At 39.6% G+C, this 15,479-nt stretch overlaps 1 protein-coding gene across 2 annotated transcripts in view; it reads right to left on the bottom strand.

The window, feature by feature from the left end:
* Nucleotides 1-15,479, bottom strand: part of GSPT1 (G1 to S phase transition 1) — a 33,238-nt gene that overhangs the window by 12,445 nt on the left and 5,314 nt on the right. Inside the window, exons 2-8 of one of the 2 annotated variants that reach the window (XM_042437564.1) lie at nucleotides 9,382-9,429; nucleotides 9,120-9,161; nucleotides 7,801-8,028; nucleotides 6,058-6,091; nucleotides 5,230-5,307; nucleotides 1,249-1,429; nucleotides 737-891 (exon numbers count right to left, since the gene is read on the bottom strand). In XM_042437564.1, the coding sequence (XP_042293498.1) occupies nucleotides 737-891; nucleotides 1,249-1,429; nucleotides 5,230-5,307; nucleotides 6,058-6,091; nucleotides 7,801-8,028; nucleotides 9,120-9,161; nucleotides 9,382-9,429 (766 nt within the window). The remainder of the gene's footprint in view (nucleotides 1-736; nucleotides 892-1,248; nucleotides 1,430-5,229; nucleotides 5,308-6,057; nucleotides 6,092-7,800; nucleotides 8,029-9,119; nucleotides 9,162-9,381; nucleotides 9,430-15,479) is intronic. The other variant, XM_042437565.1, reaches the window with a different exon arrangement.

The following is a 15,479-nucleotide window of genomic DNA, read 5'->3' on the forward strand; positions in this document are numbered from 1 at the left end:
AAATCAGCCTGAATTGAATTCAAATGTTCTGGTTGTTTCAGATATCTTTCTGAAATAGAACAGACTTCTAAAAAGTTTTGCTTTTATTCAGAGTCTGTGATGGAACAATTAAACTATCAATAATTAGAGATACTGCTCATGTAAGGACTCCACTAGATTCAGAAGATCTCTGGTGGCAATGGCACTTGTGCAGGTCTCTGTATAATTCTCTGTTAGCTTTTTCCATAATGAACAAGCTTTCTATATACAGCTAGATGTTTTATGTGAGACTGTTGGGGGGGGGGGAGGAAATCCTCCTGAATTAGTGTTTTCTTTAAAATATTTATAGGCTGCTTTTTTAACATTTAAAGAAAACTGGCAAGACAGACTATCAATCTAGATCAGAAATGTTTCCTCTGACTTGCAGCAGCTGTCTATAGCCTCAAGCAGAGATGTGGAGGTTGTTTCCCATCACCCTTGACCTGTCCTATTCCATGCATATCCAGTTAAAAGTATTTTGGGTCCACTGAGTTATGACTCCTTGCAACATTAAAGAAAGCATACGGTTTTACATAGATAAAGAATGAGGAGACCAACTTCATCTAATCTTCAGAAGTGAAATGCTGGGGCACACTTAAGTTGAATGAGACCAAAACCATTCTTAATGCAAAAGGTGTAGAAAAAACAACAACTGCAAAACCAAATACATACCAGGGAGTCAATGTCCAACTTTTAAAAAGTTGGCAGATGTACTCACCTTTCATTGCTCCAGTTCACAGTCGGATCATCCATTTTATTAATTAGAACTATTAAATGTTTTACTCCTGCTGTTTTTGCTAACATGGCATGCTCTCTTGTTTGCCCCCCTTTCTCAAAGCCAGTTTCAAATTCTCCTTTTCTTGCAGATATAACCTAGTTTGAAGGGAAATCAAATCAGTCAGATGTTGAGCTAGAGTATAATTCCTAGACATTCTCAAATTAGATGAACAACTGCCAGATTACATAGGGACGACATACCATGTAATGTGGTCAACCTTAAATTATGCAATGACCATAAATGGGAGAATCTGAACAATCTGGAAGATCCCATTGTTATAAACACAGCTGCTGCCTGTCTTACATTTAATTCATATATGTATGCAAAGTAAAAGATAAATCTGTTCAAACAGGTTGTAGTAAACATAGCTCCAATAACTATACTGCAGTGTTAGTTTAGCTCAGATCTCTGTGCATTAGTTGAAACACAGGAGGAATTAAATGATCCCTTACCAACACAGCTAGATCAGCTTGAGAAGCTCCACCAATCATATTTGGGACAAAACTCTTATGGCCTGGAGCATCTAAAATAGTGAAGTGTTTCTTCTCTGTTTCAAAATAGGCACGGCCCACTTCCACTGTTTTACCTTTGTCCCGTTCTTCCTGATTTGTGTCTAAGGCCCATGAAAGATACCTATTCAAAGGCAAACAAACAAAAAACACCACACACAAAACAAACAAAAAAGCAAGATTAAACTAGTGCTTGTAAATTAATAGTTTTAGAAGGCCGTACACAAGAACACAGCTGAATGTCCTCAGCACAGTTTAAAACCTAGACAGGCCTTCTTCAAACATACCTCTACAACAGCTGTATTCTGGCATGCAACTGAAAGCTTAGAAAGTGTAGTAACTTTAATTCTAAGATATCACAATACTAAAAATAAGGAAAACAAATTCAGAGATTCAGATTGAGCCCCAATTTGTCTCTTATCTGCCCAACTGGTAAAAAATGAAAGTTCTCTGTGTCACAGACATACTTCAAGTGTGGGAAATTCTCAGAACATTTCAAAGTGCAGGTCTGAACTGAGGCTCCCCAATACTTTTGTCACATAACGCTATCTGACTACAGAAGATAAGAGAGCTTTGGCCCACACCTTGGCAGGTATCCTTTTAGGTCAGGCACCCATGTCCCTGTCAATTCTATGCTTGAAAGTGTTTCTGCACTGAGCATTTTTCAGAGGTCTCCAACCTTAGCTGTATTGCCCAACAAGGAGCCAGGAGTTCAGGCTCTCTTGCTGCCATCCCTCCATTGACTATCCCTGCCTCTATCTCAAGTTGCAGAGGACCTTTTTTATTTCCCACTATGGGTATGTCATGGTGTCTACCCATCGGCAACACAGAATGACTCCTGATCTTATCTATCTTTTTTTCTGGCTAGTCTGGCTGCATCTTGGTGTTGCTAAAATGTTGTGAGTAGTGCATCTTCTTTCCCAACACCAAAAATGTAATGGATTTGCAGTTGAATAGGACTATTGTGTTAAATTCCAGCTAACAATGACTTGATTTTAGGTATTTTCTATGCCCATGAGCATCTTATTGCACCTAAACTTTGAAGTGAAGATAGGAATTTGATTAACAGGGTATCAAGTTATATTCTATTTTGACATGATCATTACTTTTGTGTAAAAATTACCCAAGCCCATTTTAAACATTTCAACGGGCACTATTTTGTTCAAGGACTGTAGATAGTAACTTCTAATTCTGCATTGCCACATATATAAATATATTAAAATTGCTTAAACTAGATAGAGAATTTTGGTAATGATCAGTAATAATTTACTTACTTTATGGCATTTTACTATAGCAGTGATACCTAGCTATACTACCCACAAATGTTGGACTGGAACGCCTATCACCTACCAACATGACCAATGTATTGTAGAAACAATGGACACTGTTGTCAAACATTTCAGACCCACAGTTGGAAACTATTTTGTTAAGAATTTTCTAGTTAACATTTCCTGTCAAATACACCCTCTCCATAATGTGAAAGAAACCATCACAGTTAGGAAATTTCTCCCCTTTGCATCAAGGTTTTGATTCCAGTTCAGAGATCTTTTCATGCAGTTGCAATAGTCTGCACCCTTGCTGCTATACCCATAAAGTTTCTCCTATCTCAAGCCAGAATTTGCACACACACCTAGGCTTGCCATAACCCGGTGGGAGGCGTGACTCCCCCGCTTTCTAGGGGGCGTTCCCGGTCCCGCCACGCCCTCTTCAATTCTGCCCGGCTCCTGGCTTTGCTGCATCGCTATATTGTGATGAGCGCAACAGCCAAGGCTGGAGCTGGCAGGGGAGGGCTCTGCTGCTCTGCCTTGCCCCTATTGGCCAGCCCTCCCAAGGAGCAGGCTTAGTCAGGCAGGGCAACAAGGCGCCAGGAGGAGGAGCAGGGCCAGGCAGGCAGCAGCAGTGGATCCTGCCCATCCAGGCAGGCCGCTGGGAGAGGGGAGGAAAGGGCCCTTTCCTGGAACCCCTGCCCCCCAGCCCTCCTCCTCCTCCTCCTGCTCTTGCAAGGAAGGGGCTCTGAAGCGCCAGGAGAGCTGCCTCACTAAAGGGGAGGGGCGCCTCAGGGACCCAGCCGTTGGAGAGGAAGAGGAGGAAGAGCCTTGGCAGGCAAGGCTCTGAAGAGGAGGAAGGGGCTGGCACCTGGGAGAGGCAAGAGGGCACCTTCCAGGCCCCTCCTGGGCCCCAGGCTCCCGCCATGATTGCCCCCCTCGGACATTGGAAGCCCCCTCCCTAAGGTTCCCCAAACACACACCCCTCTCCTCTCTAACCCTCTCTCTGACTCCCTCTCCCCGTTACCCCACTTTAACAGAGCCCTCTCTAACCCCCTTCTATCTACCTCCTTCTCTCCATCTAAACTCCCCTCTCTCCAACCCAGTGATCTCCAAACTGTGCTCTTGAAGTAATTTTGGACTTCAGCTTCCAGAATCTCAGACTATTGGGTAACATGTCTGAGGCTTCTGGGAGTTGAAGTGCAAAATCTCTTAAAGGACACAGTTTGGGAACCACTACTCTAACCCCCCTTATTTAATAATAATAATAATAATAGGATTTATTTATATACTGCCCAATCACTGGGAATCCGAGCGGTTGGTGAAATTCACAGATAGCCAAACTACACAGGCAAATCAGCTCCTGGCACTGAACAAGCAGAGCTCTGCTCTGGAGCCACAACAAACTACATTTCCCAGAATTCCATAGCATTGATCCAAGACAGTTAAAGTACTGTCAGACTGGGTTATTTCTGCACTGTGTATGTAGTCTGAGAGCCCTGCAGAGAGAACAACTCTGGTGCTTTAGAATTTAAGCCCATCTAACCCCCCTCTATCTAACTCCCTTATTTAAGTCTCTTCTAAGCCCCCCTCTAACCCCTCTCTATCTTACTCCTCTTTATCTAACTCTAACCCCCTCTAGGTACCCCATCTAGCCCTCCTTCTATATCCCTCCTTTCTCAAACCCCCTTATTTAACCCCCTTCTATCTAACCCTATATATTTTTTTTAAAAAAAACCCAGCATTTTCCCCATGTCCTCCATTTTTATAAAAGTGTCGTACATTTGAAAATGTTGTCCTACATTTGTCCTACATTTGTCCCGGTTTGGAGGTCCTGACTTATGGCAACCCTACACACACCCCATATCCCCACTCCTATCTGAATCAATACACAGAAAACCTGATATCAATGAGAAGAAGGGCATTCACTGCAAGTTTACATTGGAGCCAATGTTATCAACTACAGTGGTGCCTCGGGTTACGAAATTAATTCGTTCCGCGGCCGCTTTCGTAACCCGAAAAGCCTTCGTAAGCCGAATTGCCATAGGCGCTAATGGGGAAAAGCCGCGTTTCGTGCGAAAAAGCCGAAAAAAGCACCAAAAATTTTCTTCGTATCCCGAAAAAACATTCGTAACCCGGAACAATGATTTCCTATGGGATTTTTTCGTATCCCGAAAATTTCGTAACCTGGGTATTTCGTATCCCGAGGTACCACTGTATTCCAACTGCTACTGCCCTGGCCTTGGAAGAAGAGAAGAATCAAGCACAGCTCCACTATGCCTAGGTCAAGAGACAGAAGGGCCTTCCTCCATTCCAAGTGCTCCTGCCCTGGCCTTAGAGGGAGTGAAAGGGTAGGTACAATTCCATGATGTCTAACTCAAAGACGAATGGGAGGTCCTCCTTCTATTCCAACAGCCACCACCCTGGCCTCAGAGGGAGAGAAGAGACAGGCAGAGCAGCACCATGCCCTCCCTCCATTCCAACTGCCACTGCCATCTTGGAAATACTCTAAATGAAATGAAAACACTATCATACTTGACAGCCAAAGTGGATAAATAAAAACCAAAACAAACACTGGTCCTGATGCCCCTCAAGCCATAAAAAAAAATTGCACCCACATAATTTGTAGAATGTTCATCTTAAGACATAGGCTTCATACCATGTTTCTCTGTTTTTTTCTTTAGCTTCTCTTTCATATTTTTCAAGCGTTCTTTTATCAACCATGCCTGTCAAGTACCTAGAAAGAGAAAGTTGACAATGTTCATTAGTTACAATGAAGGGAGTACCAATAGATTCAATTCTAGATAGGCTGAGTTGGTGAGTACTATATTGATTAAAATGCAGTAAAAACCAGTCCACCAAACTGGATTTTTTGTTTAAATGATACCAATCTAGAGTTCGACTAAAGTAGTGCATTGAAAGTACATTTTGCAGAGATTTTGCAGTGGACCCTTGGTATCTTCTGTGATTTGATTCCAGAACACACACACACCCCCACCGTGGGTAACAAGTCCAATAAATACAACAGCATAGTAAAATGATGTCCTTTATGCAAAATGGAAAAATCAGTTTGTTTGTTTTTTAATTAATTATTTTAAAAATATATTTTCAAGCCATGGACGGTTGAATTCATGGAGAAAGAATCTGTGGATACAGAGGTATAGTTATCCAAAGAATTATCATTTAATATGGCAACCAGAAAAGGTTAGAAAAAAATTGTACAGATATTAATACCTGTTAGTTTATTAATGTTCTTCCATAAAAAAGAAAAAATGGTGATAGGAATCCCATGGTACCAATGGAATTATACATCCACAACAACTATACCTTTAGTTGAAAATGAAGGTGAAATAGACACAATATGAAACATTCAGGCTACTGCTTTTTAAAAAGTACACTTACAGATTCTCAAGCAACTGCGTATTTTTATAGATTTTAGGAGCAGTTAACTAGAAAAGCATAAAAACAACTTTAAAAAAATACTTACATTATTTGTCCTCCAATTGTTGATTTACCAGCATCTTAAAAAAATAATAATACAAAGAGCAATTTTTAAGATAACAGATTTTAAAAGCATGATCAGCAAAACTACTTAATTCATTTTATTTAACTAAACCATGCCCTATGAGGAACGACTTAGGGAGACTGGGAAAGAGAAGATTAAGAGGTGATATGGTAGCCCTGTTTAAAAACTTGAAGGGATGTCATATTGAGGAGGAAACAAGCTTTTTTTCCTGCTGCTTCAGAGAATAGGCCCCAGAGCAACGGATGCAAGGTACAGGAAAAGAGACTGCACCTCAACATTAGGAAGAACTTCCTGACAGTAAGGGCTATTCGACAGCGGAACAAACTCCCTCGAGTGTAGTGGAGTCTCCTTCCTTAGAGGTCTTTAAACAGAGGCTGGATGGCCATTTGTCAGGGATGCTTTGATTGAGAGTTCCTGCATGGTAGAATGGGGTTGGACTGGATGGCCTTGGGGTTTCTTCCAACTCTATGAGTCTATCACCATCATGACATTCTTTCTCTGTCACGTCTCTCAGTGTAAAAGAGGCAGAAACAGAGCAGCCAGAAAAACCTCCACCATGTCTAGGCCACCTACTGGTCACAGCCCTTTCCTTTAGTTGAGAAGGCATTTTGCCCTCTGACTGCTTAAAGTGCAGCTGTCAGAGGCATAAAATTGCAGCAGAGGAAGTTAAGTCTTGCTTTTAAAACCTTTAACCTACCAACTATCCCAATAGACAGTGTGGATCATTTCTACCTAGCTGCCAGCCCTGAAAATTATTTCCCTCCTCCCTACCTATCCAGCTTTCCTTGTGTGTCTTAATTTGTAAGATTTTAATCCTGATAGCAAGTGACTGTCTTACTACAACTATCTTTGTCACCTACCTTGGGAACCATGCTCACTAAAAGATAGGGCAAAAAAATTATTAAATATTATATGTGGCCTGAGCGATGGGATGAACATTCTTCTACAGAAACACTGAGAAAACATCCACTGGAAATATTATCTCTGGAATTCTGTGTAAAAATGATCAATACAGTATGTTCAATTCAGCATTTCAATTCAGCAGTTTTTGCAATGCTGTAATTTTATTCATATAACTGTTTCTTGGAAACATCTGATACACACCTCTTTGGAAGTACTAAAATTAGTACGTGAACGATTTTGGTGCCTTCATTTAAAAAATATTAAATATGAAAGAAGTGTATTCTACTGAGGTGTTGCATTGTGATTTGCCAGTAAGGGTGAACAGCTTAGCAGAACCTTTAGTTTAAATTTGGAAGACTGCTGACTGAGGCTCTGGTGACTTATCAACAGAATAGCTCAAGGCAGGACACTTTCGTGTCTTCCAGATATTTTGAATTACACCTTGAATTGGCCACAAAAAGGATGATCAACTGTCAGGATTTCTGAACATGTAGAATGAAACATTTCAGAAACACCAGGTTCCATTATTCTAAAGCAAACAGTATCAGGTCAGACAAAACTATAACCTGCTTGATCCTGACAGAAGGGGCTTCCTTTGTTACAAATGGCTACTCAGACAAAGCTCACTAGATAATGTTGAGCAAACTTCTCTCATTACAGCACACCTGTTCTACTGAGAGAGATTTAATATATCTAGTAAATTAGACTTTTGGAAGCCTTGAAAAAGGCACTCTTTAAGAAGATCAGGACAGATAGTATGTTATTATTTATCCAGTATTTCTGTAGTTCTTCACAACTCACCTACATGTCCAATGAACACTACATTTACATGTTCCTTTTTGGGAGCACCAGGTGGTGCTACCAATGATTTAGGTTTTGGTATCTCCTCCTCTTCTTCCATCATTTCTGGAATACCCTCGTCAATAGCCCCTGCATCGCCAGAAGGTCCGCTTGCTAATTCAGTTTCAATGGCTTCTTCTTTGTGGTCCCATGATTCTTCAGGGGACATTTCTGTTTCGCCATTTTCTACTGGAATTTAACAAATAGTTTATTTTAGTAAAAAGAAAGCCTTTTATTTTCAGAAAAAAAGGTTGATATTTCACAGCCAGGTGTATGTTATACTTAAGAATGCAAATCTAACAATTCCAAATTCAGGTTTATTTTTTTAAACCTTCTTTCTGTTGCCTGATGGTCTAAATTGGATGCTTTCAAAGCAAGTTGCAACTCCTAAGGATTACTAGACTATTTTAGTGTACTAGACCTGTAGTGTATTAGTTTTTTCAGCTGCAACTAAGGATTATAGAAAGCAATCTTAAGATCACTGTTTTAGAAAAAAATACATCTGAGGTCATGCCTCAATATTGTTTGAGAATAAGATAATTTTTCCTTTTACTCTGAGACATTTAGATTACTTTTGTTCAAACTGTCTGTGAAAAACGTAAGAGACTATTTAGCAATCTGAACTATGTTGTATATTTTTACAAGGTATTCTAAAGATGAATTGAGCAGACTTTAGGGTTATGGGATCTACTTTATCTTTTACACAGGGTCCATCAATACACATGAGGCAAAGCTCAAGAGGATGTATGGAACACTATAGTATCAAATATTTTAATTTCATTCAAAGAGAGTTGTGAGTTAGCACATTATTTATCATTCACTCAATGAAGAACATATTAAAACACATGCTCCTCACCAAAAAACCTTTCACACAAGAATTCACTCCTCACAAGCATTCTTGCTTTCAAATGGAGTAAAGCAGTTTCTCAACAACTGGAAATTAGAAACATTGGATGATCTTCTTGAGATCTTTCTGACATCTAGCAGTAGTTCTAGATCTATCATTTGGTTACCTCATCTCAAACAGTAATAATAAATATACAATAATCCTTTAGTATCTGATTGTTTTATTTCATTTACAAAGTGGTTGTACAGTGCGCACCCGCCCCAACTGCAGGCTTGCCATCCGCAGATTAGAGCATAAGATAAGGATAAGAAGAGCCCACCATACTATGTTTTGTCACAGTAAAACAGCGGAGACATAGCTGGAAAACTCTTCAGTTAAGCAAGTCAAGCATTATGAGAAAGCATTTTTAGCTGTAATATAGAATCACTCTTACCAACTGGCTCTGAGACATCCATACTAACTGCAACATTTGAACCTAGAAAATCAACACCCAGTAAGTTAAATATGTTAACATATTTAGTAATGTTAATGTTTATTTAAAATTAAATAATAAATATTAAATGATATTGAAATAATGTTAATTCAAACGGCTCACTTAAATAAGCTTTTAAGTGAAGCACACTTTTGTCAGAGATTTAACAATTTCCCCAAATCACATTAGCTCCGTTTTAGATTTCCCAAAAAGCATTCATTACCTTCGCAAGATGATGGCTGCTCCTCTTGTAAAGATTCTGCTGATGCCTCTTAAATAAAACATAAGAGATTAATTAAGAGATTAAATGTTGAAATAATTATGAACTCTGATGCAAGCTGAAAAAAAGAATAAGCAGTTTATCTAAAGTGTAAAGATCATAAACACGTTTTCTTCACTGCTTGCTTCATCTCCCTGAACCACTATGTATTACAATTATTAGAAGCATACATTCTATTTCATAAGCAACACTAAATCTAAGCTGAGTATTTTATACTCAGTGGTAGCAAATTTTGAGCTTTCTCACTTTCTTTCTCACTCTTCCTTCAGTATAGTCTGTGTGATGAGAAGCATCCACTTTTGAACCAGCTAGTGGTCACTATTATATTCAAACTTGGGATCTTTGGTTAACCAACAGCTTCATAGCAAGACAGTATCATAAGCTATAGTTTTATATTGGCTTCTGTGAACAATCTGTAGTTCCAGGTGGGGTGAACTACAATTCTCAAGAACATGATTCAACCAGCATTGATAATGGTACCAAGTTGGTGAGGGATTGCAACAACAATAGCAGCTACATTTCTATATCACTTTTCTACATTTCTATACTGATCCACATTTCTATACTGATCTAAGCAGTCTCTAAGTGGTTTACAATGTGTAAACTAATTGCTCCCAACAAGCTGGGTACTCATTTTAGTTACCTCAGAAGGCTGCAAGCCTGAGTCGACCCTGGAGCCCTTGGCTGGTATCAAACTCACAACCTTGTGGCTGTGAGTGAGTGGCTACAGTACCAGCATTTAACCACAGCGACACCAGGATTGTTAATTAAGTACTAACCAGAATTCTTAATTAAGACATTACATCAGTTTAAAAAGCATAAGTGAAAACTTCTAATTTGCTCCTGGTGCAAAAGCCCAAAGTCATTGCTGACTTTAGGCTAGCGGCAGAATTTTCACAAGAGGAGCAGCCATTCATGTAGTTCTAAATCACAGTTGAGTGTTGCATGCTAAAAGCGCTTGTTCTATCCTTTCTCTCAGTTTTCACTAGGGTGTGCGTACAGCCAGCTACCCATTCCACTTGCACATTTCACTATATGAATCAAGACTCCAAAAGTTGTGATTTTAACCGTCTTGGCTAAAACATTATATAAATACTTGCAAAGTAAGTATTAGCACTTCAGGCCTTTGTTGCTAGGACAAGTTTTTAAAACTCTTATTCCATAGGAGAAGCTTGTGAAGAAGATATCTGGTGTTTTGTATTCCACTGTGTTAAAGTCTGGTCGTACTATGTATGGATATAAGATGGTTTTCACAACCCTAAATGTCACTTTGAAGCATGTACAGTTAGCCTTCTGTATCCACTTATTTTTTAATCCATGGATTCAAGTATCCATGGCTGGAAATATATTCAAAAAGATGTAAATTCCAAAAACCAACCTTGATTTTGCCATTTTATATAAGAAATGCTATTTTACTATGCCACTGCATTTAATGAGACTTGAACATCCACAAATTTTGGTATCCACAGAGGGTCCTGGAACCAAACCCCAGCGGATACGAAGGGCCAACTGTACATCATAGGAGATGCTAAATAAATAAAGAACTCTTTCAGTATTTGACATTGTCAAGCCTGTATTCCATCCAGAAGAGTAAATAGCAGCCACATGCACGAGCCCCATTATTTTCTATGGGGCTCGAGCATAGGTGGATTTTCCCTTACGCGGGGGGATCCGGAACCGATCCCCCGCATAAAGAGAGGGCCCACTGTACTCCATACCGTCTCTCTCCCTTTCCTCTTCCAAATAATATCTCAGAAGACAGAATCAACATTTAAGATCGTAACAGATTGGGGAACTGAGCCTAAACTAACTAAATGAATTGTAATAGGTACTAATTGTTTTTTTAAATTTTATATTTACACATTTAAACATTGTACTGTTTTTAAATTGTATTATTTTAAATCTGCTGTTCTTCGCCTTGAGTCTCTATATTGGGAAAAAGGTAGGATATAAGAAAACAACAACAACAACATATCAGACCAGCTAACAATAGATGGGTGACACTTGGCTTGACAATAAGTGTGTGAAAAGGATCTAGGGCTCTTAGAAGATCACAGGCTAGCCATGAGTGGGGATGATGTGGCAGCAAAAAAGCTACAACAGAACTATAATGTTCAGATAAAAGGAATTAACAGTAGCATACTATTCTTATTTGGTCAGATCTCCCTTGGAATTATGTATCCAGTTCTCAATGCCACAATGTTAAAAGGTTTTCAACAAGCTACAACGTGTCCAAAAGAGGACAACCAAAATGGAAAAGGAACTGGAAATCAATGCGTATAAGAAATACAGTGGTGCCTCGGGTTACGAAAATAATTCGTTCCGCGGCCGCTTTCGTAACCCGAAAAGCCTTCGTAAGCCGAAAACCCATAGGCGCTAATGGGGAAAAAAGCCGCGGCTCTGCCGCGGCTCCATTTAAAATAGCGCCGGAGTTTTTTCGTAACCCGAAAAAACTTTCGTAACCCGAAACAATAAATCCCTATGGGATTTTTTCGTATCCTGAAAAATTCGTAACCTGGGTATTTCGTATCCCGAGGTACCACTGTAGTTGAGGGAGTTGGGTATGTGCACCTCAGAGAAAACTGACAGATATTTGGGCTAGCATGTGACCCTACAAAACACTGACACCAGAGTTTAAGTGAACCTCGTTTAGAAGAAAAAATATCCCTAGAATATCATGAACGGATCACTGAGAATTCCCTGTTGTTTATGATATCTGGGCTTTCTATGACTGCTGGTTAGAATGTGACATTTGAGTATTTTTCTAACCCAACCTGTTCTGTATCATGGCCATTGATCTGCCACCTCTGCTCAGAAAGCCTTTTAGAGAAGACAAGCACTTTAGCGTTTTGATAGTTAATTTTAAGCTGCTCCTTGCATAATATGCTGAAAAGATCATAAGACAGATCTATTTCTTAGAAAGATGGTATATGTTATCTGGATAAAATAAAGCAGAAATTGAGTCGATTGTGGATTACATATTAGGCTCAGGAAGTTACCACTGTGGAAATCAGTATGAGTTACTTATGATCCAGCGAAAGGGCCTTCAATTTGGCCCAGAGTCTTTCCTGGGGAACGTTATCAAAAAGTTAATTTACAGCTGACAAAGGCATCATAGTGTGACCCATGAGGCACTGTATATCTCCATCAGATGGTATAGAATTATGTACTAATTGACAACTTTCCAGAACTGTCATCTCTGGAAGCAACATACCTGTAGTCTACATTCCTGAGAAATACCTTTGCTGTCCCATGCTCTGTTCCCTTTTCAGAGCAGAAGCTGAGCCGGTTTCTCCACAAATATGCCTGGTTCCACATCATTAGCTACCAGCTCAAACTAAATATTCCAAGAACTTGGCCTACCTCCCAATCTTATTGAATAACTTCTCCAGCTTGTAATAGCTGTTGAGGAGAAATACACAGGATTCTCCAGAGCCAGGAAGATCATAAAACGAAGGATGTGGGATACAACACGTCAAGAACATAAAAGCATGTATTTTGAGCTATCCAGTACATGGGAATTATAAGTAGGCTTCAGTTAACAAAGCATGTTACTTCTGTAACAGAACTTCTGGTAGGCAGGAGTAACATGAAAAGAACTGGAGTATAAAACAAACAAAAACAATTTAACATATTTCAGTTAACTTTTAAAGCTAACAATATGCATATGTGAAATGGAACAATTACTTCAGGTAAGCCTTGCTTAAGTACACAAAAACATATGGAACCTTCTAGAGACCACCTGAAGGCTTCTTCCAAACTGAATCCAGGGATAACTTTGTCTTTCACCAAGTTCTACTTTTCTCATGGTTTCCCTTTTGGTGGCTAAACTTACAAATCTGTGTTTTTTAAAAAACAAAACAAAACACCATGTGCTGGCTGTAGTTGGTGAGGTAGGTTTACCTGCCTTACCTTTGCTCTCTCTGTTGCTGTCCATGCATATATAGTAAGGGATTCTGGAGACAGTTGCTGTTTACCTTGCTTGCTATAGGGATGCACACACAGCTACAGTAGCATCTGTTAGAGCAGAATCCTATTCTTTCCCAGCTCGAGCATTACTGCACTGTTTGCAGCAGGCCTGCTGCTGCAACCTACCACTGAAAGTCTTGTGTTTCTCTATGGTGCCTTTCCCATCCTCCCAATACAATGCTGCTAAAAAACCTTCCAGTGGACAGAGGGCAAGGAGGAAAAGCAGTCTGGGTGGGCATAAAAAGACTTTGAGCCCGTACAGACAGGCCAAAATAAAGCTGATTCAAATCACTTTGGAGGTTTGCTGTTAAAATGATGCATGCGTCCTAAGAGTCTAGAAGCTGCGCCAAAGCCCACACTCCAGGACTGGAGCACAGCTTTGGCACAGCTCTGGCCTCTTAAGATGCGTGTGTCATTTAAACAGCATACCTCCAAAGTGACTCGAAGCAGCTTTATTTTGGATTGTCTGTACAGGTCCTTCGTAAAAAAGGAGCTTCTTTGTTAAGTGAGGTACGCCTGTACAGTAAAAACATATATGTCCTGACCAATGACCTTTATGGCATAGAGGCCCCCCCAAAAATGTAGTGCCTTTGCACTTTTAATGCACATTTTAATGTCCTACCATCAACTTACTCAGAGTGAAAATACTCACATATCCCTGATTCCCAACATCTCTGCTGTTGTCAGAGAATCATAGAGTTGGAAGAGACCACAGGGGCCATTATGTCCAACACTCTGTTATGCAGGAATACACAATCAATTAAATGTCAATTAGGCATGGTTGAACCAGTGAACACATGCTTCCCTACGATCTCAACTGCAAAGACATTTGCTTTTGATACATTGTTTTGTACCTTCAAGTCATTTTTGACTTATGGCAAGCCTATTACAGGGTTTTCTCAGCAGGTTTCATTCAGAGGCTTGCTAGTGCCTTCCTCTGAGGTTGAGATAATGTGATTAGCCCAAGGACACTCCATGGCTCAGCAAGGATTCAAATCCTGCTTTCCAAGAGTACTAGTCCAACCCTGAAACCATTACACTGGATCTCTTTTTACATATTACCCCAACTTCATTAACTTTTTCAGGAAGATCTGATAATTTTTATTGTATACTTCTTTTTCAGATTCTAATAATGAGATTATTGTTAAGGTTTTTGTGTTCTGCATCTCCATAGTTCTGTCACAAGTAGTAGGCCCCAGTAGGTTCCTTACTGAATATATATTTTTGCACATTTTACAAGACAGAAATTCTGAGGTGGTTAAGGAGAACATTATGATGGCAAGATCTATTTAATGATGAAATTGAATGGTAATTGTAATGGTTTCTTCTTTATACTAAACAGAAATTAAAAGACCAGCTCTCAGAAATGCTTTAGTTGGGTTAATAAAAGATTGGACTAGTGGTTATTAAATTGTGGTCTCCAGAGGTTTTGGAGTTCAATTTGCAGAAGCTGGAGCCAGTGTAGCTAATGATACAAAGTTATGGTAACAGAAGTCCAACATGTTTGGTGAACCAAAAGTTGTCACGAAAGGCGGCATATAATTGATAATAAATAAATAATAAAACAATTGGACTATATGATCCCTGGGACCCCATCCAATTCTACAATTCCAGGACCAGAACAGAACTGCATATTTATGTGCCTGAAGACAAATAAAGTTGGGTAGAAAGAGAAGATAAATTCTGCCTGTTTCAAAAGCACTAACACTCATGTCACTGGTTGAGCAGGAACTTCTTGCTGTATTCTGTATTCCACAGAAGCTATGAATACAAGAAAATCCAGATGCTAACTCATGAACAACTGGTGATTCACTTTTAGCTTGGACAGAGGTTTGTTGATGGAGATTGGGGTTATGGTTCTGCCACACCCCCATTCAGTTAAAGTGTTTGAAGGAGTTCTCCCAGTAATTGTTTTTATCTGTCTATGGATAGCCAATTTAAAGAACCATTGCTCCTGAGTCTTGGAAAACCTATTCCCAAGAGACTTTTGTTGGCTGGTACTTTTCCTGGAATACAGAGGGGAGAGGTCTTCAGTCAAAAAGTTTCAACTAACAGTTCCTGTCCCATATTTG

Source organism: Sceloporus undulatus, chromosome 8 (assembly GCF_019175285.1).
Source record: "Sceloporus undulatus isolate JIND9_A2432 ecotype Alabama chromosome 8, SceUnd_v1.1, whole genome shotgun sequence".
Lineage (NCBI taxonomy): Eukaryota > Metazoa > Chordata > Lepidosauria > Squamata > Phrynosomatidae > Sceloporus > Sceloporus undulatus.